This window comes from Delphinus delphis, chromosome 13 (assembly GCF_949987515.2).
Source record: "Delphinus delphis chromosome 13, mDelDel1.2, whole genome shotgun sequence".
NCBI lineage: Eukaryota > Metazoa > Chordata > Mammalia > Artiodactyla > Delphinidae > Delphinus > Delphinus delphis.
The window spans coordinates 25,820,063-25,844,273 of NC_082695.1; the positions used below are offsets into that span (position 1 = coordinate 25,820,063).

Here is a 24,211-nt window from a genome sequence, read left to right on the forward strand (position 1 = left end):
CAGAGCAGTTGCCAACTGCTTCCTTGAAACTCTCCTCACGCCAACCCAGGGGCCAGAGAAGTAGGAAGAGGCAGCGTGAGCAGGGCGAGAGGAGCCCTGGCCACAGCCCTGTCTCCAGGCACAGCTTCCCCAGATGCTCCAGACACTGCCTGGAGCCTTGGCCCAGGCCACTGGGACTCTACCAGCCATCTCCACCCGGGGCTCAATGAGAAGTCGCCCGTTCCACAGGCTCTGCCGATGCGACACCAGGGAGACGCCTGCCAGACAGCCACCTACCCTTGGAGCCGGCTACTGAGCTCCCACGGTAGGCTGCCCAGCCTGACCGCTTAAAACTGTCCCGGTCATTCTTATTATTTTTCAAAAGATCCACATCTTAACTATTCACCTATTTTATCAGTAGGAAACAAAATCTCAATTAGGAAAGTGCCAGGGGTCAGATGGTCTTGGCCATCCTTCCACTCAACATCTAATATGTCCCCACAGTGGGCAAGGGCTGGGGGCAAAACCAGGCTGGACGCTGCCAGGTTTATAATTTTTGGTGTGCACTGAAACACTATAAAGCATATCTTTCCTTAGTTATCCAAATGATTATAAAAATAAACTACAAATCCAATATTTGCTGTTCAAGTTCCAGGGACTGTTAAAAAAGCATGACCTACAACCAGTGTCAAGAAGGAAGCATCTCTGGTCAGCGTGCTCTCTGCTCGGCTCTGGCAAAGTGACCCATCTCTTCGTAAGGAGAGATTTTACACTGGGCGGCGGGGTGGGGGGGTGCGGGGGGAGGGGTGAGGCACAGGGCAGGGGGGATGAAAGGAGGTGGCGGGGGGTGGGAAGAACAGGAAGGAACGGGGGTCACTGGCACAGAGGGTCTCTGTCGCAAGCCGGGGACATGGAAGGCACATGACGTCCAAGTAAGGCTGCCTCCGGCAAGCGGGCAGGAGCAGAGGCCAAGATGGGCAGGAACAGAGGCCAAGACGCACCCCTCCACGTCCAGCAAGAACCCAATGACCTGACACTGGAAGAAGCAAGGTCCCCAAGAGACAAAACAGAGCAAGAGAAAGGCAAGAGGCTGGACAAGAGCCATGGCTAAGAGTTGAGAGGAAGTGGCAGGACAGGAGTGAGGACCTCAGGGCCAGGGCTGGACCTGCCGAGCCGGGGCTGAGGACGTGGGCCAGGTGTTGCCAGAAGCAGTTATGGGAGGGCAGGGAAACCGGGGTCACAGCTGGAGTCAGCATGGGACAAGCCTCTGGACAGGGAGATGAAGGGCTGCAGAAAGAGTAGATGCAGAATCCAGAGGGCGGGGAGGCCACAGGAAGCCGCGGTGAGGAGAGGGCCCGAGCACCCAAAGGAAGTCTGGGCGACAGGGAGTGAGGCGTGGGGGCAGATGCCCCAGAGAAACACTGGGGGGCCACTAGGCAAAGGGACTTGAGACCAATGGGAGGCACAGACTGGAGGGTCCCAAGAATAAAACCTGGAACACAGGTGTCCAGAGGGTTAGAAACACAGACGCAAACCCAGGCAGGAGAGCAAAGAGAAGACATGGATGAAAACACCCGCTATCTCCCAAGAGAGGTCGGAGAAAGCGGCCCGTTTGGACAAACGCGGCCAGGCAGAGAGAAGCCAAGGAAGAGCAGGAGCACAGACGCACGTCCTTTCCGGGCCGACCCTCACAGGCCTGGAAGGCTCGGACCTCAGAATGTCAGGAGACCAGAGCCCAGATGGGCTCCCCTTCACGGCCCTGCCCTGTGAGCCTCCGCGACAGCCGCCTCGGGCACCTGCTGGCCGCCTAGAGTCAGAGCCGCCTTGGGAGCAGAGGGAGAAGCCCGTAGCACACACATCAGCGTAAAGAATAATCTGGTAAGAAGTGGAGGTGTTCAATACTCACAGGAACAATAAGCCCTTGCCAAGTCAATAAATTAGCTTCATCAACCTGGATGTTACGGAAGTTTTTCATCCCACATTTGCGGATTTCTTCAAGCTCCTGTTGATTGACAAAGCATAAAGGGGTGTCAAATAGGGGAAAGCACCACACGTTAGATCCCTCCTGACTCCCTCAAATTAAACCAAGTGCCGACACCGCCACCAAGGCCATCTCAGAGCATGGCTGGATGCCCTGGCCTGGTTAAGAGGCCTGGAGCCGCAGTGGCCCCCTTGACCCGTACCCCAGGCCAAGACAAGCACCCACCTCGGTGAACCCACAGCCCCAGTGGACGATCCCCTCCCCTATGGGCTGTCCCCACGCAGCAGGGGCACAGGCCAGGTGCTGAAGACCTGACTCCTTCCAACCCAGATCTATGAAGCGCTGCCTCCGTGTAAAGGTGAATGGAACTGGGGAAGAGAAGCAAACAAACCCACAGTTTTCCACCCAACGCCGGAGTGCAGTTTCAGAAGGGCTCTCCCTCCACAGGGCACATGGCTGGGGCCCGACGACCCAGTCTGGGGCTGGAGGGGGGGTGGGGGAGGATGGAAACCTTCACTAAGCCTCGGTTTCCTCTGCTGCAAAAGGGCATTGAGACCCAAAGATGTAGACAAGGAGGGGGAACCATGCTATGTGCAAGAAAATGCCTTGCAAATATATGAGGGGTTGTTATCATACAAACGCCACTTCATCCAGAAAGCACGGCCGGCCAGGCGACATCAGGGCCCTTCCCGTCTCTAGCCTAGAATTGTCTGTCACTTGTTTTTCAACCCTGCACTAGCCTGACATTTCCCACCGCTTCCCCAACAACTCGAGTGACCGTCCAACAGGCGTTATGGCCCAAGCCACCCACTGCACAGCCACCCGCCCACCTGGGTCCCCCATGCTCCTCCATCCTCAGAGCCTAGAGTGAGGCGCTCCCCCACCACACCCCAACCCGGCTCTCGTCCACGACACAACAGCGTCCTCCACATCTCCTGGATGCCTCTCTCTCCAACCCCACAGCACCACCCAGCCCAGCCCTGCCTCCTCCGCAGGGCCCACAGGATGGCGTCCCACAGCCCAGGCTTCCTCCTCGCTGGTCTGGCCCCCGCAGCCCTCTAGAACCAGGAAGCCCCTTCATGTTTGGTGCCGTGGCGCAGGATGGCACAGAGGCTCTGAACCAGCCGCCCTATCCTCTGCGTGCCACATTCCCATCAAACGGCCAGTGTACAAGGCACCCTGGGGGATACGAGATAAGGAAGAAGAGTCCCGAGAAAGGGGGCTGAGCCGATGTTACAGGTGTGCCTGGCACGGGGCAGGATAAGGAGGATAGCACGTCAAGTGACTGCACAGAGGAGACAGGTGGGACACGCTGCTGCTTGGTGGCAGGGGCCAGGCTGAGTCTCTTCCCACAGGGAAGACTGCTGCTTGCCAGCCCTAGCTGCCCACCACACTCGTCGGCCTGGGCCCCAGGCCCAGAAACTCTGGTCTAGCAGATGTGGGGTGGAGAGAAATGGGGATTTTTAGCAAGCTGCACAGTGAGAGGATGAGTTCCATTTCTAAGCAATGCTCAGCTTCCACGAGGAAGATGCTAGTGGCCATGGCCCCAGCAGTGGGGGAAGGGGTGGCCTGGCCCCTCTTCCTGAGCCCGCAGGAGGGGAAGCATGGAACCTGAGAGACCACCCGACCTGCCAGCTGTCAGCTGGTCCTCCTACTAATGCCCAGGGCTCATCGGAAAGGCTCCCCTGGGGATTATGAAGCCTGGGCACATTCAGGAAGGGGAAGAAACAAATCTCACACCCACACTCCCACTCTGGTCCACTCCCCAAACAGAACGTAAGCTCCAAAAGAGGCGGCGCACGGCAGGGGTCAGGAAGCCCAGGAGCCCACCGTCACACACAAATACAATATCTGCTTAGTGATCCGGTGACTGATCAGATGGGAAGCAGGGGATTGGAGAGGGGCGAGGCCCTGGGGTAAACAGGGCTCTCTATGTGCTGGGACCTTCCGGCCCTCGGCTCAAGGCACTAGAGTAAGATTCTTGTCTAGAAACAGAAGAGACCATGTCCCGTAGCGCTGAGTCCTACCAAGCTAAAAAATGTTTAAACCAAATACAGATGGGAAAAAATTCCAGATAGAATTGTGAAATTAGCAGTCAAACAGGGACTTCCCTGGTGGTCCAGTGGTTAAGACTCCATGCTACCACTGCAGGGGGCACGGGTTCGATCCCTGCTCAAGAAAATCCTGCATCCCGCATGCCGCACAGCAAGGCCAAAAAATTAAAAAAAAAAGAGTAAGAAAGAAGAAACAACAGAGAATAGATTCAATATTCATAGGACAAAATAAATTTTAAAATAATCTATAAATATACTTTACAGCTTCAGAAATCCACACACTAACAACACGAGGTATGGGTAATAAACACAAGGAGGTACATTTCAAAGGAAATTACAAAAACGTGGCAGGTAGGACTGTCCACCGTAACTTGGCAGTGAGAAACTGAACCTTGCTCAAGAAACGGAGGAGTGGCGTGTTGGCAGGGGTGCAGGGCGGGCAACTATCATGCTCTGATATCAAGAGACACGGGAACAAAGACGGGAGCTGCTCGGTGCGAGGAGGACAGCAACCCTGCCCCCCGCCCTGCCCCCCACCACCTGCAGGAGAAGATGGTGATGCTGTGACAGCAGAGCTGGGAGGCTTGGGAAACCCGGAGCACGGTTACCGGGTAAGCTCAAGTCACCTCGCTGTCAAGTGACGCTCAGCAAAGATGACGAGGCAGGTGCCTTTGCATAGTTCTAAACAACAAGAAGTGGGTATAAGGCAGAAGTAAGAGAAACCAAGACAAACAAGCTGGCCATCCAGTCCTGTCATCTCCAGGGAATGCCAGGCAGCCCCTGGGAGTTTCTCAACAGGGCAGCGCTGAGCCCTGCCCACTAGATGCCAGGCCTGTGACACAGCTCCACCCAGCTTCCCAACACCCTCCAGAGCCACAGCTGCTGAGAACCACTGACACTCTTGGGGGCCGGGACGCTGAAAGTCCTGAGATGCACAAGACAGTCCCGCAGACAGGAACTGATCAGCCCGAAATGCCAATCACGCCTCCACCGAGAACAAGCTGAAGACCGACTCAAGTCATTCAGAGAAGAGACGGGGGTTCCCCTGGTGGCACAGTGGTTAAAAGTCCGCCTGCCAATGCAGGGGGCACGGGTTCGAACCCTAGTCTGGGAAGATCCCACATGCTGTGGAGCAACTAAGCCCGTGCGCCACAACTACTGTGCCTGTGCTCTAGAGCCCGTGTGAGCCACAACTACTGAAGCCCGCGCGCCTAGAGCCTATGCTCTGCGACAAGAGAAGCCACCACAATGAGAAGCCCGCGGACCACAACCAAGAGAAAGCCCACGTGCAGCAACAAAGACCTAATGCAGCCAAAACTAAATAAATTAAACAAATAAATTTATAGGAAAAAAAAAAAGAGAGACGGGTTCATCTGAAGGCCTAACAAACCCTCCAGCGTGACTGCAGCCTGTAACTGAAGATGAAGAACGGGGGGAGGAATGGCAAGGAGACCACATCGATTCAGAGTTGGAACGTCCGACGGATGGTGGGAGAAAGAGGGGTCCAGCTCCAGAACGGAGTTGGGAAGACCAAAGCCAAGAACCACAGGGACTGACAAAACACGCCCCACAAAGGTCTGCGTCAGTTCTGCGAGAGCAGTTGGTCGGCTGCTTCAGGCAGACGGGACGATGCTGACAGGCCGAGAGAGACACCGGGGAAGGAGAACCAGACACTCACACGTCCCCCTCCTGGTGGGGAGCGGGCTTCCTGGGCAGGGTGAGTGGCGAGGGAGAGAGAGAGGGCTGCACTCCTCAAAGCCCAGAGGGAGAACTTGGCGTGTCGGCAACACTCTAGGCCAAAGCGTGGCATCGGGCACAAGCGACCACTGCCCGACAGCCCCACGGGCACCAGCAGGGGACACGGTCCGGCCCCAGCAGGAGACTTGCTGGTCCCCGAGCAGAGACAGGGAGCAGGACACATTATACACAGCACGCCCTCGTCTCACAATGCAGTGTACACATCTGAGCCGGGGAAGAATTAACCAAGTCTCTGTTTCTTTCCTTCTTTGATATTCGACTGTTTACAGTCTCCCTGGGTAATCCTCACACACTGAGAAGCCCTCAGGAGCCAGTGGTTCCTAATCAGTGTGAGGCCATGGTCCTCTTTAAGAAATCCAGACATACTATGTGTAAAACAGATAACCAACAAGGACCTATTGTATAACACAGGGAACTATACTCAGTATTTTATAAAAACATATAAGAGAGGGCTTCCCTGGTGGCGCAGTGGTTGAGAGTCCGCCTGCCAATGCAGGGGACATGGGTTCGTGCCCCAGTCCGGGAAGATCCCACGTGCTGCGGAGCGGCTAGGCCCATGAGCCATGGCTGCTGAGCCTGCACGTCCAGAGCCTGTGCTCCGCAACGGGAGAGGCCACAACAGTGAGAGGCCCGCGTACCGCAAAAAAAAAAAAAAAAAAAAGAGAGAGAAAAGAAGTTGGAAAAGAACATATATATGTGTATATATATAACTGCATCACTGTGCTGTACACCTGAAACACAACACGGTAAATCAACCATACTTCAACAACAAAAAAGAAAAATGAAATCCAGACAGATGTACAAAGGAAAAATCAGCGGTCTGAGTCATGGCTGCTTCAGATGTTAAATCAATGCTATGGACGGCAAGTGTCAAGGTAGGGGGCGCTGGTACAGTTTTTAAAAAAGGCATATTTAAAAAAAAAAAGGCATATTTAATATCATGGTGTAATTTCCTATTTGCTAAATGGAAAAAAGCACAATGCGCCCCTAAAGAACTACAGAAAGTAAAGCTGAAGGTCTTCCTGGCTGTTGAAGCTGGGTTAAGAGAGCGGAGCTGCTCTGGGGACCTGCGGGGGTGTGGGGGGCGCCTACAGCAGAGGCCAACAGCTTCACGGGAGAGGCTGACACCAGCCCTGAGGGAGGGGGAGGATGGACCCTGGGGTGAAGAGAATAGGTGTCCCCGTGGGAGACGCAGGCAGAGCCGTAGAAGGAAGGAATCCCCAGGTGGTTCGGGAAGCAACAGGAACAGAGCTTGGCTGGAAAGGCTACTAATTCTGGGGACTCGGCCAGGGTGTGGGTCCCAGGCGCAGGGGGGAGTGAGGGGTGGCTGACTCCCGTGGACCCACAGACTGAGAACCTCCAGAGAGCACCAGGCACCTGGGCCAGGGGTCCCAGGCCACAGTGAGGGGCACCCCTCCTTGAGAACAACCCAGCCTTCCAGCAAAGAAGAGACCAGTTCTCTGACTCAGTGTCACTTCCACATCTGCAAACAAGCTCCTACCAGAGCAAAGGCCTCCCACCGGGCCAGCACACAGAAGCAAGGCGAGGAGTCCCTCTGACAGCAACAAGTCTGCGCCGACAGAAACCCGGAAACCGGTCTGAACTTTTCTTAGAAGGTGCATACTGTGACTTATATTGCTTATTCTACTGTTGAACCTTCTCTGCTGAACCTTCCTATGGGCGATAAAAGCAGAATATTTCAATCCCCAACCATTCTCTTCAACATTTATTTTATATATAATACACAGAAACAATATTTTGATTTGGTAGGTGGTTGCTTCAACAAATCATCAGTGGACCAGGAAGAGCAGAGGACTCTGGAGTCAGACAGGCCCGGGCTCAACCCAGCCCCACCTTTCACACCACCTGAAGCTCGAGTCTAGGAGTCTAGTCTTACGGTAGGAAGCTTACTCCATAGGGCCCTGCTGAGAATTACAAGAAACGCTGGATGTTGCTGAAGCTGGCAGGAGGTACTCAATTAGGGTTCGGTTCATTCCCCTCCACAACTGTGTCACCACACTTCTTAAAATCTAAGAGTGTCAGGGCACCAACGTACATATTCTATCTGTTCTATATAACAGGACATACACATGATATGACATTGGTGTTGACAGCCTACGACCAGAGCTCACGGGGGCCTTAAATGAGAAATGAAGATGTTTACGGTTAGCACAAAGCTTTCAGAAATGACCTGATCCAATTAAAAAGAAAAAGACAAAGAAGCATAAGACAGGGGCCTGCCAATGGCGCATCACACTCCCCTCCACAGGGCACTGTCACCTTCAAAATCCCAACAAAGCAGAACAGGAGGAGGCATGGTAGGGAAGATGCTGGCCTTTGTGCAAGAGTCGCACACCCCACCCAGCCACGTGAACAGCAGGAGCCAGACCCCAAGTGAGAAGCAGAGACCAGAGCCTCACGATGCCCCTGAGGGGGGCCAGGCCAACCAGTGAGCTTTATTTGACAGGAGGGAAGGCTGGAGAGAGGCTGAGAGGGGCCCAGTCACAGACAGACCTTGGACAGGGCAGAGCCAGGACTAGAGCCCAAGCCAGAGACTTTGTTCCATGGATGTCCAGCCACAGAGTGGTGGGGAAGGGGGGCGGGGGCTCCCATTCCCTGGTCAGGATCCTGGGGGGCCTGGCGGCCCTGGAACTGCACTTTCCCAGACTCTCGACGACAAAAGGACAAACATACACAGCCTTCACCTGAGCCCTCCATTTATGGCGAGTCACCCCGCAACTGTTTCTTCTGTGCCCGGAACACTTCTAGGCTCTCCCATCCAGGCAAAATGAAACCCGGCAGGTAGAGCCCGACGTTCAAGGGAAAGTACAAGATCCCTGTCAAATACCAGCCACGCAACTGGTGGGACATTAATAATTTGAAAGAGCTACTTCTTGCTTGTGGGACTGTATCAAAGTGACTAATTTTGACAGAAATGCACTTTCCAAGCTTGCACAAAGGAACCAGTGGCAATGACACTCAATTATGACCTTAATGTAATTCAATACACTGTAAATCTAAAACATAAGGCTTCAAAGCTCCAGGACATGAGTCTCTTATTTCAGTGACTGCTCAGCCAAGGGGGCCCCACCACCACGTCTCCACAGCGAGCCAGTGGTGTGCCAGCTATGTCACACTCAGTTACTGCCACGATGGACACACTCAGCGATGGTCCTCACTCTATGAGGGAGTGTCACTGTCCCTTTGGAGAAATCAGGACACTGAGGCTCAGGGCGAGGACACAGATGAGCCTGCGGCAGAGATGAGGATCTGAACCAGGTCTTGGAGAACTCAACCACAGCACGCTGCTCCAGGAAGCAGGCCACCTGCGCATGATCGTGCCAACAGGACACGGCTGCAGGGGACACTCAGCGCTGCCCACACGCTCTGGCCCACTCTGCACGGTGGCCTCACTCCGGGATGCGTGTGTGCCTCCAACTGAACGGGGGTGGGCCTGGCACTCTGACCTGCATCACACACTCTGGAGTTCAGCATCCCGGGATGGAGACAGGGACAGTCATGTGGACCACGCAGCGGATCTACCTGTAAAGTGGCTTTCCTGTGCTGAGTTTCCCAATGACTGGCACGGGGGGCGGGTGCACACATTTACAGACCATCTCAGGAAGGGCTCAGGGGCCATCTGACTTTGGAGCTACAGCCACTGCCCAGCCCGCTCAGACAGGGAGCACCAGCAGAAGCACTGGACCTGATGCCAGTCCCTGCTTTGGCTGCACATGTGTCCACTGGGCCAGGGGCTGTCCGGCACACTTCACCCCTTTGCCGAACTTGCTAATGAGAAGCAGAAACAAAATCTGGCAAGATAAGGAGTACGGAAAACTCCAACTGATACAGGCCTGGAACTATTCAAAACAGCACAAACCCCACCACCACCTAACCTGAGACGAACTTTACTCTCCATCCCGTCCCTTCTTACGGGAAGCCATGTGAAAAGCAGGAGAGAAACCCTGAGAGCAGGGAGCACCTGGCGGCCCCACCCGTGGGTGGTGGCCGGGCCTCAGCCTCCCGCCTGTCAGGGCCCTGCAGCTCTGGACACTAGAGACTGCGGCCAAGGCCTGGAGGACCTGGAGCAGGAGACCAAAGGCACAGCGTCCTTGACGGGACCGCCAGCCCAGCTCAGCAGCCTCATTGGCCCACACACTCAGCACAGGAAGAAAAAACACATGGGTGAGATTCTGAGACACTGACTTTGAATTCAAGAGCTGTGTAATTTTGCTGGAAAAAGTAAACATCTTTAAACAAAGACACGTTCGCACAGCTGTCTCAGGAAACCTCTCACTAACCCTAAGGAACAGGTGACTTCAAGAGTCGGGAGGGCATGTGGAGAGGGGGACTTCCTGTCCTCCCTGCCCCAACCCACGACCCCCGAGGGCAGCACCATTTCCTCCAAACCCTCCCTCCCTCCCACCAGGCCACTCTCCTGGCTCCCGTGCTGACACCCACACTTAGTACATGCCAGGCGCTCTTCTGAGCGCTTGATATGTAGTAACTCAATCTTCACACTCAATCTTCACACAGATGACATGACTAATGCACAGAGAGGTTAAGCAACTTGCCTGGGTTCAGTCAGCTAAGACGCGGCGGGTCAGGACACACGCTCCAGCACCTGAGCTCTTAATCGCTCTGCAGTATTCCACTCTCAATAGCTCTGCCCTGAATGGAAGACCCTTCCCTCCCCCTTTCTCCCCGGCGAGGGTGAGGCTCGCCCAAGCCCTCGAGAACACACAGAATGAGTCTGGACAGGAGACACATGCCAGCAGAGCCCTCATCAGCGAGCAGCCACTTCTGGACGCCGCACCTGGGGCTCCATTGGATCCTCAACTGAAAGGCACAGCGTCTCTCTGCCACCTGTCCTGAAATCCACCCGCGCTGGCTTCGTGAGGCCCCTCATGGAGAGGCAGCTCTGCCAGCGGCCGAGCCGAGGGAGGGAAGGCTTGTCCTAGAGGGCCAGGCGCGCTGGGCATGCTGAAGAGGGTAAAACCAGGTCAGTCCCCAGTGCTTCTGGAAAGCGCCACAGGGGTGGCCTCCCTAAAATTCAAGGAGGGGACCGAGCAAGGTAAGAAGCACATGGCCAGGGGTTACTACATCTGTTCTGAAGGATGAAAGCTCCTCACCCTCACCAGCTGCCCAGTAAGCTACCAAAGCCCTGCTCAGAGTGAAGGGCCAGACCAAGTTCGGCCTCCTCCCGCCAGAGGGGCTTATCCGTCCCCCCTCACTCCTCAGCTGGCAGGCGTCCAGCACACACGGGCAGCCCAGGACCTTTGTTCTAGGCTGGGCCGTTCTTCTCCCTCCTTCAGCTCCTTGAGGGCACAGTGCAGAGGAGACCCCCCAGGAGCTGAGTCAAGGAGTCGCCCTGGTGCAGAGAGACGAGCCGGGGAGTGCAGAGCTTGAGGGTCCAGGGGATCCCAGGGCAAGCGGGGGAGATGAGACTGACAAGCCCAACCCCGGACAGGACACGCTGAGGAGCACGGGTCCTGCCCTACTGAACCCGGATCCGGTTTCTGGGGGCAAGGCCTGGGCGTGAGCACTTCTCTCAAACGCACTGCCGCTTAGGGATGACGTGGGAGTGAGGAGCTGACTGGGGACGAGCACAAAGAACCCACTGAGCGATCCCAGGCAGGTGTCCACCACAACAGGGACGGCCTGCATGAACGGCATGGCAGTGGAGATGCAGAAAAGACAGAAAGAGAAGGGAGATAAAGGCCTAGTTCAGCAGAATCTGGCAAGTGGCTCAATGTGGAAGGAAGGGATGAGGCAGGTTCCCCCAGGTTCTTCCTTGGTGATGGAGTAGACAAGTGGCCCATTAACTAAGGGAGGCAAGACAGACGTGGGGGCACAGGCGGGGCTCAGACCCGGAGGCCTGCAGGTCCGGCGCCATTCAAAGGAAACTCCTGAGGAGGGGCGGGGGTGTGGGGTGTGGGGGACCACCAGAGTCCAGGCCCAGGAGGGAGGGCTTTGTGGTTCTGTAAGCTTTAATTCCCAACTTACTGTTGCATCAAAGAAAAGAGAAGTTATCTCTTGAACATTTAGTGATACTTTCCAAGAGTGAGAATACTTCCAAGTGACCTGATGTAATAAAACACTAAATCAACAGCCTCTTAACTTAGAGTTGTAGCAAAATCAGAATAGGTCTAAGTACCCTGGAACAAGTGTTTTTGTGCTCGTGTACACCTCAAGAAAAGGTTCCAAGATTGCAATAATGAGAATACTCTCTTTCCCAGGGCCTGTCCCAATTGTCTCTTAAGAGAGAAACATTTACAAAGAATATCATTAAGGGAGGCTAAAATAGTCCCAACTCACTGCGATGCATGAATTTAGGGTAAAAAATGCTGTGCTTTCCTCGAGTCCCAAAAACCCAGTGGATTCAGAACACTGACACCATCTGTAAAACTCCCCTCACACACAACACACCCACCAGACACACTCACCGCTCCTTGTGTTCATTACCCAACCTCAGGGAGTACTATACCTGCACTCAAGAGCAAACTAGTTCACTGCTTAGTACAATGAATTCCAAGGAATGAACTATTATTTAGCAACTCCTCCTACTCATTCACATGTGATTATGGGCTGAAAGTACACCAATATGGAGCTCTGAGTGAGCAGTATTTAAATAGCATTAACAGGCTGCTACAAATCTCAATTCCTTATCTCAAGAGTTATGCCATAATAACTAATAAAATGTCACTCCTCTTTTAAATCTACAAACTTCCCCACTGAGAAAAGCCCTTCTGGGAAGATACCCAGCTGGAGGGCCCTTCCAGGAGATGTGTGCAATTGAGAGGCTAAAAAGAAATGAACAGACTGCAATCAATTTCCCTCAGCCACACCTACAGGTTTCACTTTTGTAGCTATTTCCCCTCCTGACTGAAGCAATGGTTACAATCTGGTGGTTGCCATCAATGCTGAATTAGCTGCTTGCAAATTAAAATGTATTTAATGTTTTATTAACATTGTAATTCCTAAAAAGTGTTCTGAAAAAGGCTAATCCTTTTGGCAATTGCTTTTTAAATTAAAGACTTTATCATATTCACTTTGCCTAAAATAACTTCTCAGCCTGATATATGCAAATCACTCTACTTTTAATAATGTATTTTACACTATCTGCAGATAGTCCATTGTTACAAAGAAATCTTTGACTCCAAGTGTCTCAGAAAATGGTTTTTGAGGAAATTTCCGGTTCTTTAAGATGTAATCCATTTGATTATTCAACACGTTTACTTTTCACCACTGAAAATCCCTTTTATTATCCAGCCCAAGTACTGATCAACCTGATTCAATAATTTTTTTTCTAAATTAACCAGGCCTAAACACTGACTCTCAGAGCCAATGATTACCATCTTGTAACGAGCATCCCCTACTAAACTGAAAGAATCTCCAGGCAAGAGTCAGGAATCAACATACTCCTCCGTGCATCCTTGGAATAAGAAAGGAGGCCATGTGATAAGGGGCGTGGAACTTGGGATATGGAGACAGGGAGATGTAGCATCTCATCTCTCCCCAGGATGGTCCGCTAAGCCTCACAAACTTCTCGTTGGTAAAATAAAGATGACAACACACTACCTTTAAGAGTTATTGAAAACATTAAAAAAACGTACCTAAATGATCTAGCACTTAACAAGTACTCAGTTAATGTTACATATTTTTTCCTAAGCTCTAATGTTTTTGAAACACAAAAATAATTGAAAAACCATAGTAACTCCCCTCTCAGACCCCTGGGAGCCTGGGAGCCCCAAACTGGGTCAACTGGCCTAGACTAAGGGATACCAGGATGAATTAGGTCAAGATCCCTGCCCTTGAGGACCTCAGACCCTGGTAGGAAAGGCAAGTCTAACACAAATCCGATTGTGACAAGTGTTCAAAGAGAAACATAAAGAAAGTGCTGTGGTCACACAAAGGCGGAAACAACTCATTCTAATGGGGGAGGCGAGGCCTCAGAGTAGCTGGCCTCGGAGTTGAACCCAGGACTTCCCTGGAAGGGGATGAGAGGCGAGGGGAAGGCAGCTTTTCTCAGGGAGAGCAAACAGTGTGTGCAAAGGCCACCTAAGGGCCGGGGGCTCTCGGGTCAGATAGAACTAGTCACATCACAGCTCACTCTCTCCCTAGCTAGAAAACTGGGGCAAGCCAGCGATTCTCCCTGCATTCCATTTTCTCACCTACAAAATGGGAATAATAGAGTCTACTTCACAGGGAGGATTACACACCATCATGAACATGAAGTACGGAGCTGCACAAAGTCAAGGCTAAGGAAAATGGCAGCTACAGTGATTAGGTGCAAGAGTGATGGCAAACCAAGGAGCAGGAGGTGTGGCTGAACAGATTACTTTCCAGCAGTCTAAGGGTCTTGCTGCCAGGAAGTTAGGATTAACTTCCGAGGACAATAAAATCACGGAGGTTAGGACAGGAGCATGAAAGGATTAATATCTGCTTTAGAAAAAGAACTGTGGTGGCCAAGAAGGCGAGTCAGAGAAGGAGAGAACTCAGAAAGGCACCTGAGAGGTGAGGGTATGGATTCAAGTAATCTCAGTAAGATTAGAGAAGTCAGGAACTCAAGAAACCTTTAAAGTAAAATCCGAAAGGCATCAAGGATGACTGCCTCTGGGAAGTAGAGAGGAAAATAAATGAATAACAGTCTTCCCATCCGGACGACTGTGTGGACGGTGGTGTCACTGACAGAGAAGAGAGAAATCTGGACTCTGCTGACTCTTCTTTTCTGCCCACTTCCAATCCAGTCTTATGAAGTTCAATGTCGTGTCTAGTCCTTAGGGAACAAAAGAAAGGAAACGTTCCCAGGGAGGGAGGGCCCGGAGGCTGGGACTCCAAACTCAACGTCTGGCTCTCCGGAGCACTGCTCTGCCCAGGAGGAACCCCAGCCCTTTATCTCCCCCCAGGAAATCAGCTCCTGGGCCCTTTTGATTTTCGGCCCGGTGCAGCCCGGCAGCACCACCGGCAGGGCGGCCGACTTGCAAACCTAGGCGAGATCGGCTCTGGGGGACGCCGGCAAACACACTCGAGAAAGGACTGGGCCCGGGTGACATCTGTGCTCCTCACTCGGGGAGCCAGCGAGCAAGAATGCACCCCGCCGCGTTCAAGATACAAAGTAGCAAGTTATTTTTATAAACTTTGGTTGGTTTTAACTCCCACTCCCACCCCTAAAATGGCACTTTGCTCCAGCAGGGCCCGGAGCGCGGATGACGAGGACGGGGCAGGAGGCCCGCGCCGCGGCCGGCCGCCCCCCGCCCTCCCGCTCTCCTGCACCCCGGGGCCGAACTTGCCGCTGTGTGACTCTGCAGTTGCAGCGACAGTCTGCCGGCAGTCGCAGCGACAGTCTGCCGGCCCCCGCACACCCAGATCGCCCACGGCAGCCCGGCCTAACTTTCGCCCGCCGGCCCCCGCCCCGAGCCCCCCGCCCGCCCGGCCCGGCGGCTTCCAGCCCGGTGCGCTATGGCCCAGGGCGGGGCAGCTCCGCGGCGCGGGCTCGGCGCTCGGGCCTCCCGCGGGCGTCCGGTGGGCCTCCTGCTGCCTCCGCCGCCTCGCGGAGGGAGCCCGCGGGCCGGGCGGGGCAGCCGGACGGCCGGCGAAGGGCCGGGGCGGCGCGGCCTGGCGCTCCCTCCTGGGCTGCGGCCTAGCGGCCGCCTTAGCTCCCTCATCACACGGCCCTGGGCGGCGGCGCCACGCGAGGCGGGGGGCGGCGGCGGCCCCCCGAGGGGTCCGGGCGGCCGCGCGGCCCCGGCCGACGCCACTCCCCGTCCGCCCGCCGGCGCCGGAGAATGGTCTTTACCTTCATCAGCCTCCTGCTGGCCGCCATCTTGGCTCTGGTGCTGCTGCTGGCCCAGAATGCATCGCGGCGGCCGGCGCCGGAGCCCCCGCACTTCCTGGAGCGGGGGAGGGGCGGCGGCGCGGGCGAACGAGGCGCCTACTGTGTGCGGGCGCGGTGCGGGCACAGCGCCGGCGGCCTGGGAGCGCCGGGGCGCAGGGACCGGCGGGGACCCTGCCTTTGCGGGGCGCTCAGTGCGGTGGCACTGGGAAACAGAGCCCGACACACAGTAGGTGCACAGTGATGCTGCGGGAGATGGGGTAAGGGGCAGGATTATTTCAGGCACCAATCAGCGCCGAGGTGATGGGAATGTGACTGTGGGAACCTGCTTCTCATGGGCGGGGGTAGGGGGGGGTCGGGGGGGGGGAGTCAGGGAGTCTCACTGAGGAAATAGTGTAATTATAGCCAACACTCACCACGAACAGCCCCATTTCACAGGAAACAGAAGCATAGTGGAGGCCGAGGGTTTGCCCAAGGTCATGCAACCCGCAAGGAGCAGAGCCCAATTCTGTTCCAGACGGGGCTGCTGGCTCCACAGCCACCACTGGGACCTGTGAAGGGTGGGGAGGAGCAGCTCTGAGGACAGAAGGGCAAGCCCATGGTCAGATGCATGTGTATAAGGAGAAGACTCTGGTTGGAGAATGGAGGATGAGGTAAGTAGGGGGTAAGAAGGGGAGCAGGGCCACGTACAAGCTGTTTGTGGCCATCCAGGCAAAGAGGTGATGGTGGTTTGGACCTCGGTGGCAGTGCAGGCAAAGTGGAGGGTGCAGCTTCAGATCATTCAGGCCTTGTGAAGGAATTTTTCTCCATTCTGAGAGCAGTTGGTTTCCCACTAGAAGACAGAGGAAAAGAGCACTGGAGATGGATAGCCTGGAATAGAGCCGGCCTCCCACCCAGAGACCTGAGAGCCCAGGCTTAACACGGGGAGAGAGTGGGGAAGAAACTAGATGATAAGCCTCATGCAATGAGGACCCTGCCTGTCCTTTATCTCCCCCCAGGGCTGGCACACAGTGGGTGCTCCTAAACATTTGGCAAATGTGGGACTTCCCTGGCGGTCCAGTGGTTAAGACTTCCCCTTTCCACTGCAGGGGGCACGGGTTCAATCCCTGGTTGGGGAACTAAGATCCCGCATGCTGCACAGCGTGGCCAAAAACAAAAAACAAGGGACTTCCCTGGTGGCACAGTGGTTAGGACTCCATGCTCCCAATGCAGGGGACCCGGGTTCGATCCATGGTGAGGGAACTAGATCCCACATGCATGCCACAACTAAGGGTTCACATGCCACAACTAAGGAGCCCGCATGCTGCAACTAAGACCTGGCGCAACCAAATAAATAAAAAAAAACAACAAGACACATTTGGCAAATGTATGAGGGACTCCATCAGTTACTCCTTAGAGCTGCAGGGGACCTGGGAGCCTGGCCTGGGAAATGACTTTATGGTCCTCCTGTGCACTGGGCCTGGTGCTTAGTGGGCCCAGGTCAATGAAAGAACACAGTTCTATTGGGAACTGCTTCCTCAGAGGGAAGGGGACCCTGCCCTGAAGAAATCCCAAGCCAGCTGAGGAAGTACAGTGCATACCCTTCACCTTGACGTGCTAAACCAGGAATAGAGGGGTGGGATTGGAAGAGGCCGAGTGCCAAGAACTAACCTTTGCTGCAGCATCTCCTGTATCCTCACCCCATGGCAAGATGGCTCCCTGGCACCCACTTTGCAAGTGAGCACAGGCCCTGGAAAGCAGAAGGCCATAAACAAGCACACAGTCCCGGTGGGAAAGCTGCCTGGACTTTGGGACCCTTCTCTGGGTCTTAAACCTTCATTGTTCCGCATAGCAGTCCTGGCTTCTGGTCACACCAGCTCCCCTTCACTCAGCCATCCTGTTCATCCAGACCTGACCTTTCTGTGCTACCTCTCCGAGCCTCCCATCAAGAGTGACCTCTTCGGGACTTCCCTGGTGGCGCAGTGGTTAAGAATCCGCCTGTCAGTGCAGGGGACACGGGTTTGAGACCTGATCCAGGAAGATTCCACATGCCGCAGAGCAACTAAGCCCATGTGCCACAACTACTGAAGCCCGGGCGCCTAGAAGCTGTGCTCCTCAACAAGAGAAGCCACCACAATGAGAAGCCCATGCACTGTAACGAAGAGTAGCCCCTGCTCACCACAGCTAGAGAAAGCCCACACGCAACAATGAAGATCCAATGCAGCCAAAATTATAATTAATTAGTTAATTAATTAAAAAAAAAAAGAGTGACCTCTTCCTCCTCTCCCTCCTCCTTCTGGGTTCCAGGCCCTTCTGCTCAAACTCACCACCTGCTGCTCCTTTCTCCAGTCAGCACATGTCCTGGGTGCTCACCTCTAGGTTCAGGGAGGAGATACAGGTCCCTGCCCTCAAGGGGCTTGTTACACCCCGGGGAGGCACCAAGGAAAAAGACAGAGGTGTGAGGGTTTATTGAGGCACTCAGGCTCAGACAGGGGCCCTTCAGAGGACAGGGGAAGGGCCAGGAATGGGAGGAGGCATTGCAGCAAGAAGGAAGTGCCTCTGGCAAGGCAGGGACTTGGCAACGGTATTCACACTCCATAGGGCCGAAGGGGTGTCCGGCCCTGGGCCGGACATTTACACCCTCCACTGAGCTCATCGGCACCACAGGGCCACGCGCTTAGATGTTCTGTCTCACAGGAGAGGAAGCTGAGACTCTGAGAGAAGTAGCTTGCCCTACCTCACCCAGCTGGGAAGAGGGCTCCAGGAGTAGACCCGAATGTGGTCCATGTGGTGAGGCTCTGCCTTGACCTCCCTCTGCTGGCCCAAACCCCCGAGTCCCGCATCCCTACCTGCCCACAGCCTGTGCCCTGGCCTCTGCCCACGCTGCCCCCACTGCCCAAGATGCCTTTGTCCTTCCCTCCCTCACTTGTCCCTCTGCAAGTGCCAGTCAGGCCTCAGCACATGACTTGCCACCCTGCTTGGGGAACTTGATGGCCTGCAGTGTGCTGGGTCCTGCCGGTGCCGACTCACAAGCCTTTCTTTGACGCTCCCAACCATCCTCTGTGGTCAGAACTGTTACCAGCCCCATTGAGAGGAAGAAACTGAGGCTCAAGGGGTCAATCAAGCTTTTCTCAGCCCCCTGGCCATCTAAGGGTCCAGTCCAAGTCCACTCCTGGACTGTGTGGGGTAAAGTAAGGGCTGGGAGACTCAGCCAACCCAAAGGGCTCCCTCTTTCCCTCCTTCCCTGCTATGCCCCCCTACTCTCCCTCCTTCCTTCCATCCTTCCATCCTTCCTTCCTCCCTTCCTTCACAAACCCCATTGGAGGATTTCTGTTTAGTGAATGAAGAAATTAACATGGCACCTGCCCCCCACCCTCTGCCCAGACCAGACTGGGTGCTCAGCCAGACTGGGTGCCCTTTGATGAAGGAAAGACCGTCCCCTGACCTAGAGCAATGGCCAAATAACTGGACAAAAAGTCTTGCCACTAGTGTCAGTGGGAGATGGACAAGGCCTCGAGCTTCAGGCTATGGAGAGAGAAGGGTGGTCGGAATAGGCCCAGAGCGGAGAGGAATGCAGATGAAGAAGACGGAGGATGGCTCTGTCCTGGCAACAGCAGGCAGCTGCAAGTCAAGACGCTGCTGGCAGCCCCGCGGGGTCCTCAGGAGGCAGCAGCTTGGGGATTACGATGGCACCCGGGTGGCCAGAGCCCATGGACAGGCTCTGACGGCACCAGTTCAGAGCTCAGACTTGGGTCGCACGGGCCAAGGCAGTTTCCTCCTCTGAACAGGACAGTGCCAGCCTCCCCAGCTGTGGTGGGACCTCAGGCGTCAGGCCTGTCATGTGCGGGGTGGGGGGGGCTGGCCACCCACGGGGGCACATGTGTGGGGAGGCTGAGGCTGCCAGGTGAGAGGCCAGCCCAGCAGGCCAGGGAGCCCCAGCCGGAGAGCTGGAAGCCGGCACACGCTGTCCCTGCCTGCCCGGGAGGGCGTGGACTGGCCAGAGCAGGCAGCAGGGCCCAGGAGTGGAGGCAGAGAATATATCCATCCAGGAAGGGCTGGTGCTGGGGGTGCCAGGCCTCCCACAACCTGGAGCAGGAAGCTCTGGGTGGGCTGCGGCTGAGTGACCCTTCCCTTCTGAGCCCCAGTCCCTCCTCAGGCACACAAGGACCATGACAGACTGAGAGGGGCCGGGAGCTTGGCAGGTCTCTCTGCCCGACATCCAGTCTCAGCTCTGGGCAGCCCTTGCTCTCCTGCCTCAGCTCAGCTGGGGTCTTCTCCCCGTTAGCACCCTCAGCCCCCAGCACTGGTCCACACTCCGAGTTCACTACGTCCCTTTGCCATATTTGTGTTTAATGCCTGTGTCTGCCCTTGGACTGTAAACTCCACGAGGACGGAGGCCACACCTGGTCAGCCTGCCTCCGTATTTAGTCGCGTATTCACTGAGCGTGGACCATGTACTGGCCACTGTTCTAGACGCTGAGGAGGTATCAGAGAACAGACAGAAAACACATTGATGACTCACACATAAGAGAAGTGGGCTGGAAAGCTGGGGCTATTGTGGCCACAGAGGTTGGGGGCTTAAAACTCTCCAGGGGGCTCTCAGGATGGAGCCCAGGGCCCTCACCAAGGCCTCAAGCTCTGCAAAACGCGGGGCGTGGGTGGCAAAGGAGGGATGCGGATCAGCATCCCAGGACCCCACACGACCCAGAGGTCACACATGGAGCACAGGGCTGGTGATGTGGGGCGAAGCCAGACGTGAGGGGCACGTGCCCCCTCTCAGGATCAGTGGAATCATGGGGTGTTGGGGCAGTGGTGTCTGTGCCCATAATAGACAGGAGTGTCTCTAACCCAGAGGTTCTCAAACTTGTTGCCAGCAGCACACCTTCTTTTTTTTTTTTTTTTGGCTTGTGGGATCTTAGTTCTCCGACCAGAGCTGGAATGCGTGCCCCCTGCAGTGGCAGCACTGCTGAGTCCTAACCACTGGAACGCCAGGGAATTCCCAGCATACCTCTTTAAACGCTATTAAAAAACACTATTCGGGCTTCCCTGGTGGCGCAGTGGTTGGGAGTCCGCCTGCCGATGCAGGGGACGCGGGTTCGTGCCCTGGTCCGGGAGGATCCCACGTGCTGCGGAGCGGCTGGGCCCGTGAGCCATGGCTGCTGAGCCTGCGTGTCCGGAGCCTGTGCTCCGCAACGGGAGAGGCCGCAGCGGTGAGAGGCCCGCGTACCGCAAAAAAAAAAAAAAAAACACTATTCAACCAAAGTCCTCCTTAGAACCTGACAAATGACACGAATTAGTGGCCATGTCCTGTAGGGGCAGTGTCTCCCCTTCAGCTCTGGCATATCCTTCCCACCCCTACAGTATCTTCCAGGAGCCCCGGACTCTAAAGGAGCCCAGTTTGAAAACTACCCATATAATCTATCCCATTCATGTTTTAGGGAAGAAAGCTGAGACCAGAGAAAGCAGTCAAGTTCCCCAAGCTCAGAGTCCATGGGGGTGGCAGGCAGGTCACTGGACAATCAGTGCACAACGTGACAAGTGTGGGATGGCAGGAGCCGGGTACCAGGGCAGCACAGTTTGCTCATGCACTCAACCACATTCCAGATGCCTCTGATGGGCCTTTGATGGCACTGTGGGGCTCCCAGGGACTCAGGCTGGGGTCCGCCTCCTCAGTTGCAGCCTGCCCTCCTGCCCTGACTGTTGGCAGCCCTGCTTGGGGCTGCAGCAGGACATCCAGGCTGTGGCGCCCCACCCAGTGCCCTGAGGTGACCGTCCAGCTTTGCCACAGCTGCCCACGTGCCCTGGCAAGCCACCTGCTCCCGCTGAGCCTCGGGGCCTCGGCCTCTGTCAAACAGAGCAGTGCTGAGGGTCCCGTGAAGACATGCTCCCCGTGGCTCCACGACCACCTGGACTGTCCCTGTGTCTAACCTCCCCCCTCCCTCCCATCCACCTCTCCTCTCACAGAGAACATCTGGAACCAAAATTCCCTGTGTTCTTGCCACTTGCCACTGCCCAGTGGCATCTCCCATGGCACATCAGGGTTCAAGGGAACCTAGTTTGAAAAACTTGAGTATTAGGAGTTCCCTGGAGGCTTAGTGGTTAGGACTCCATGCTTTCACTGCCCAGGGCCTGGGTTCAATCCCTGGTCAGGAAACTGAGATCCCACAAGCCTCACAGTGTGGCCCCAAAAAAGAAAACAAAACAAAAAACAACAACAACAAAAAAGAAAAACATGAGTACAACAAAAAGGGTGGAGCCCATAAAGCCAAGTGCTGAATGAACACAGAAAGTGCTTCTCTGAGCCTCGGTTTTCCCACCTGCGAGATGGGTTCAAGGTCATCTACCTGCCTACCTGGAGAAAGTACTGTGTAAGTGAGAGGGCCGTGTGTCTGTCCTGCCCCAGGAGCAACCCAGGAAGGTCAGTCACAGAAGAGAGGCTGGGGGGGGGGGAATTCACTCCGAGTGTCCGGTGGGTGGCTCGTGATTAGACAGCCATCCTCAGAGCAGCAGAGCCCAAGCTGTGAGAGGGCCCAGGTGCCACCGGGCCAGGTTGGCACCATACCCTGAGAAGCAGAGGTGTTGCTAATGGGATCACAGCATTAAAGACTGGATGCAAATGGCCGGGTACCAGATGTCCATCCGCATTTCCCAGGAGCTATGTGGTACCACAGCAGGAAGGGCAGGGAAGAGCCGGACTTAAGTAGGGGTCCCAAGCTCCCAACCACACAGGTGGCCAGGCTAAGGGAAGCTCTGTGTGTGTGTGCAGGCACGCGCATATTCCACAGCTTACGATCCTGCCAACACCTCTCCTGAGAACTGAGCCTCACTCCCGGCCAGCCTGATGCCTCTGCCCAAGGCCCCAGTGGGCAGCCTTGAACCTGGGGTCCTCACCCTTGCTGCCCAGTGCCAGGCAGGCAGGCAGGGTGTGAAGGGCACATCCTCACCTGGCCACCTGGCCTGTCTGCCTCCCCCATTCAGGTTCCACCTTTCTGGGGAGGGACTTTCTTACCCCTCCTCTGAGCCCACTCTGGGCAGAGACACACCTGTGTATTAGACATATCCCTGCTCCAAAAGGAGAGGCACCATGTGGTGTGATCTGAGCTGCAGAGTCCTGGGTCGCCCCAGCCCAGCCTGGAGAGTCAGGGAAGGCTTCCTGGAGGAGGAACTGCTAAGCAGAGCCCAAAGGATAAGATAAGGTTAGTAATAAGTGAGTGGACAAAACCAGGTTGTGTGGAACCCACTAATCAGCCTGTCACCTTGAGCAGAACTCTTAACCCACTGCGGCTTGGGACTTCTCATCTGTGAAATGGGTGGTTTGAATACTGTATGGCAGGGAATTCTCTGGCGGTACAGTGGCTAGGACGCCACACTTTGACTGCCGAGGGCGCAGGTTCAATCCCTGAATGGGGAACTAAGATCCCACAAGCCTCATGGTGGTATGGCAAATAAATAAATAAATAAATACCGAATGGCGAGCATTAGCATGGAGCATGGCACATGTTACCTTTGTGTCGGGCCAGGTTGGCATCCCAGCAGGGGAAACAACGCATGCAAAGGCCCAGAGGCCTTTGAGCCAGGGGAATTCTTCAGACTCCTGGAAGAAGCTTGTGAAGGTCCAGGCCAAGCCCTAGATGGGGAGATAGGAACTTGCACAGACCTCAGTGCAGCACCTACTATACACCCAGCGCTCGGCCAACAGAGCCCTGGTGTGCCTCCAACCCTGGGAGGCTGGTGCTACCAATATACACATTGTGAAGAGGCTGAGAGGTGAAGTCATCAGTGGTCCCTCAGCCAAAAAGTGGCAAAGCCTGGATGGATGCCCCAGACTCTGAGGCTTCCCACCTGCCCTGAGGTATATGGAGTGAGTCCCAGGGAACTCAGAGAGTACCTGGGCTGCCTCCACCATGGAGGCCCTGCCTGACTTCAGCCAAATTCCTACCTTGCAGACCTCAGTTTCCTTAGCTGTGAAAGAGGGACTAGAATTAAAATCAGTGAGCTGCTAGAGAGCCTTGCTCTGGGCACTGTATACTCTTACCTCCTTGAAACCTCACAGAGGAAATGGATGCTCAGAGAGGTCAGGAAACTCTGGGAGGTCACACAGCAAGGGAGGGAGCTGCATTATTAGCCCATTTTACAGATGAGAACATGGGAGCAGCTCGAAAAGCTTAAGGACTATTTGCTTCCAAAGTCCCACCAGCCCTAACCATCTGACACACTGCCCCTTGGAAAGCCATGGAAAGTTCTCTGGCCTTGCTGTATCCAGGGAGGTGGTGTGGGGACCCAGCAGGGCCCATACAGGCCTTTGGCTTTACTTTTTGGGAAAGCAGGTAGCCCCGGGCACTCCTGAGTCTGACCAAAGGGCAGGTTGGGCCCTCATGGTGGCCCCATCCTTCACCTCCCTCCCTGCCTCTCCAACTGGCCGTCCCAGTCTCTGGGTTCCACTTGACCCTCTTATCCTTCTGCAGATATGAAATGTAAGGCTCCCCACTGAGAGAAAGACTGGGTAGGGGTCCTCCCACCTGCGACCCTGAGATTGACCAGATGGCATCAGAGTGCCCATGGAATCTGGAGGTATAATTTTGCAGGTTTGAATTCCAACTTAGCTACTTCTGGGCCATGTGACTG

The 24,211-nt window shown here is 55.1% G+C and overlaps 1 protein-coding gene across 3 annotated transcripts in view; it reads right to left on the reverse strand.

Annotated features, from left to right (window-relative positions):
- The window catches only part of UBE2L3 (ubiquitin conjugating enzyme E2 L3), a 44,567-nt gene extending 28,922 nt beyond the window's left edge, over positions 1 to 15,645 (reverse strand). The window contains exons 1-2 of one of the 3 annotated variants that reach the window (XR_009521705.1): positions 15,572 to 15,614; positions 1,886 to 1,981 (exon numbers count right to left, since the gene is read on the reverse strand). Coding sequence is in view for 1 of the 3 variants with exons in the window: in XM_060028494.1 (XP_059884477.1) it covers positions 1,886 to 1,981; positions 15,572 to 15,598 (123 nt within the window). In the remaining 2 variants the exon portion in view is untranslated. Of the gene's footprint in view, positions 1 to 1,885; positions 1,982 to 7,273; positions 7,301 to 15,571 lie in introns of those variants that run through there. The other 2 variants (XR_009521704.1, XM_060028494.1) reach the window with 2 other exon arrangements.
- Positions 15,646 to 24,211: the final 8,566 nt, after the last annotated feature.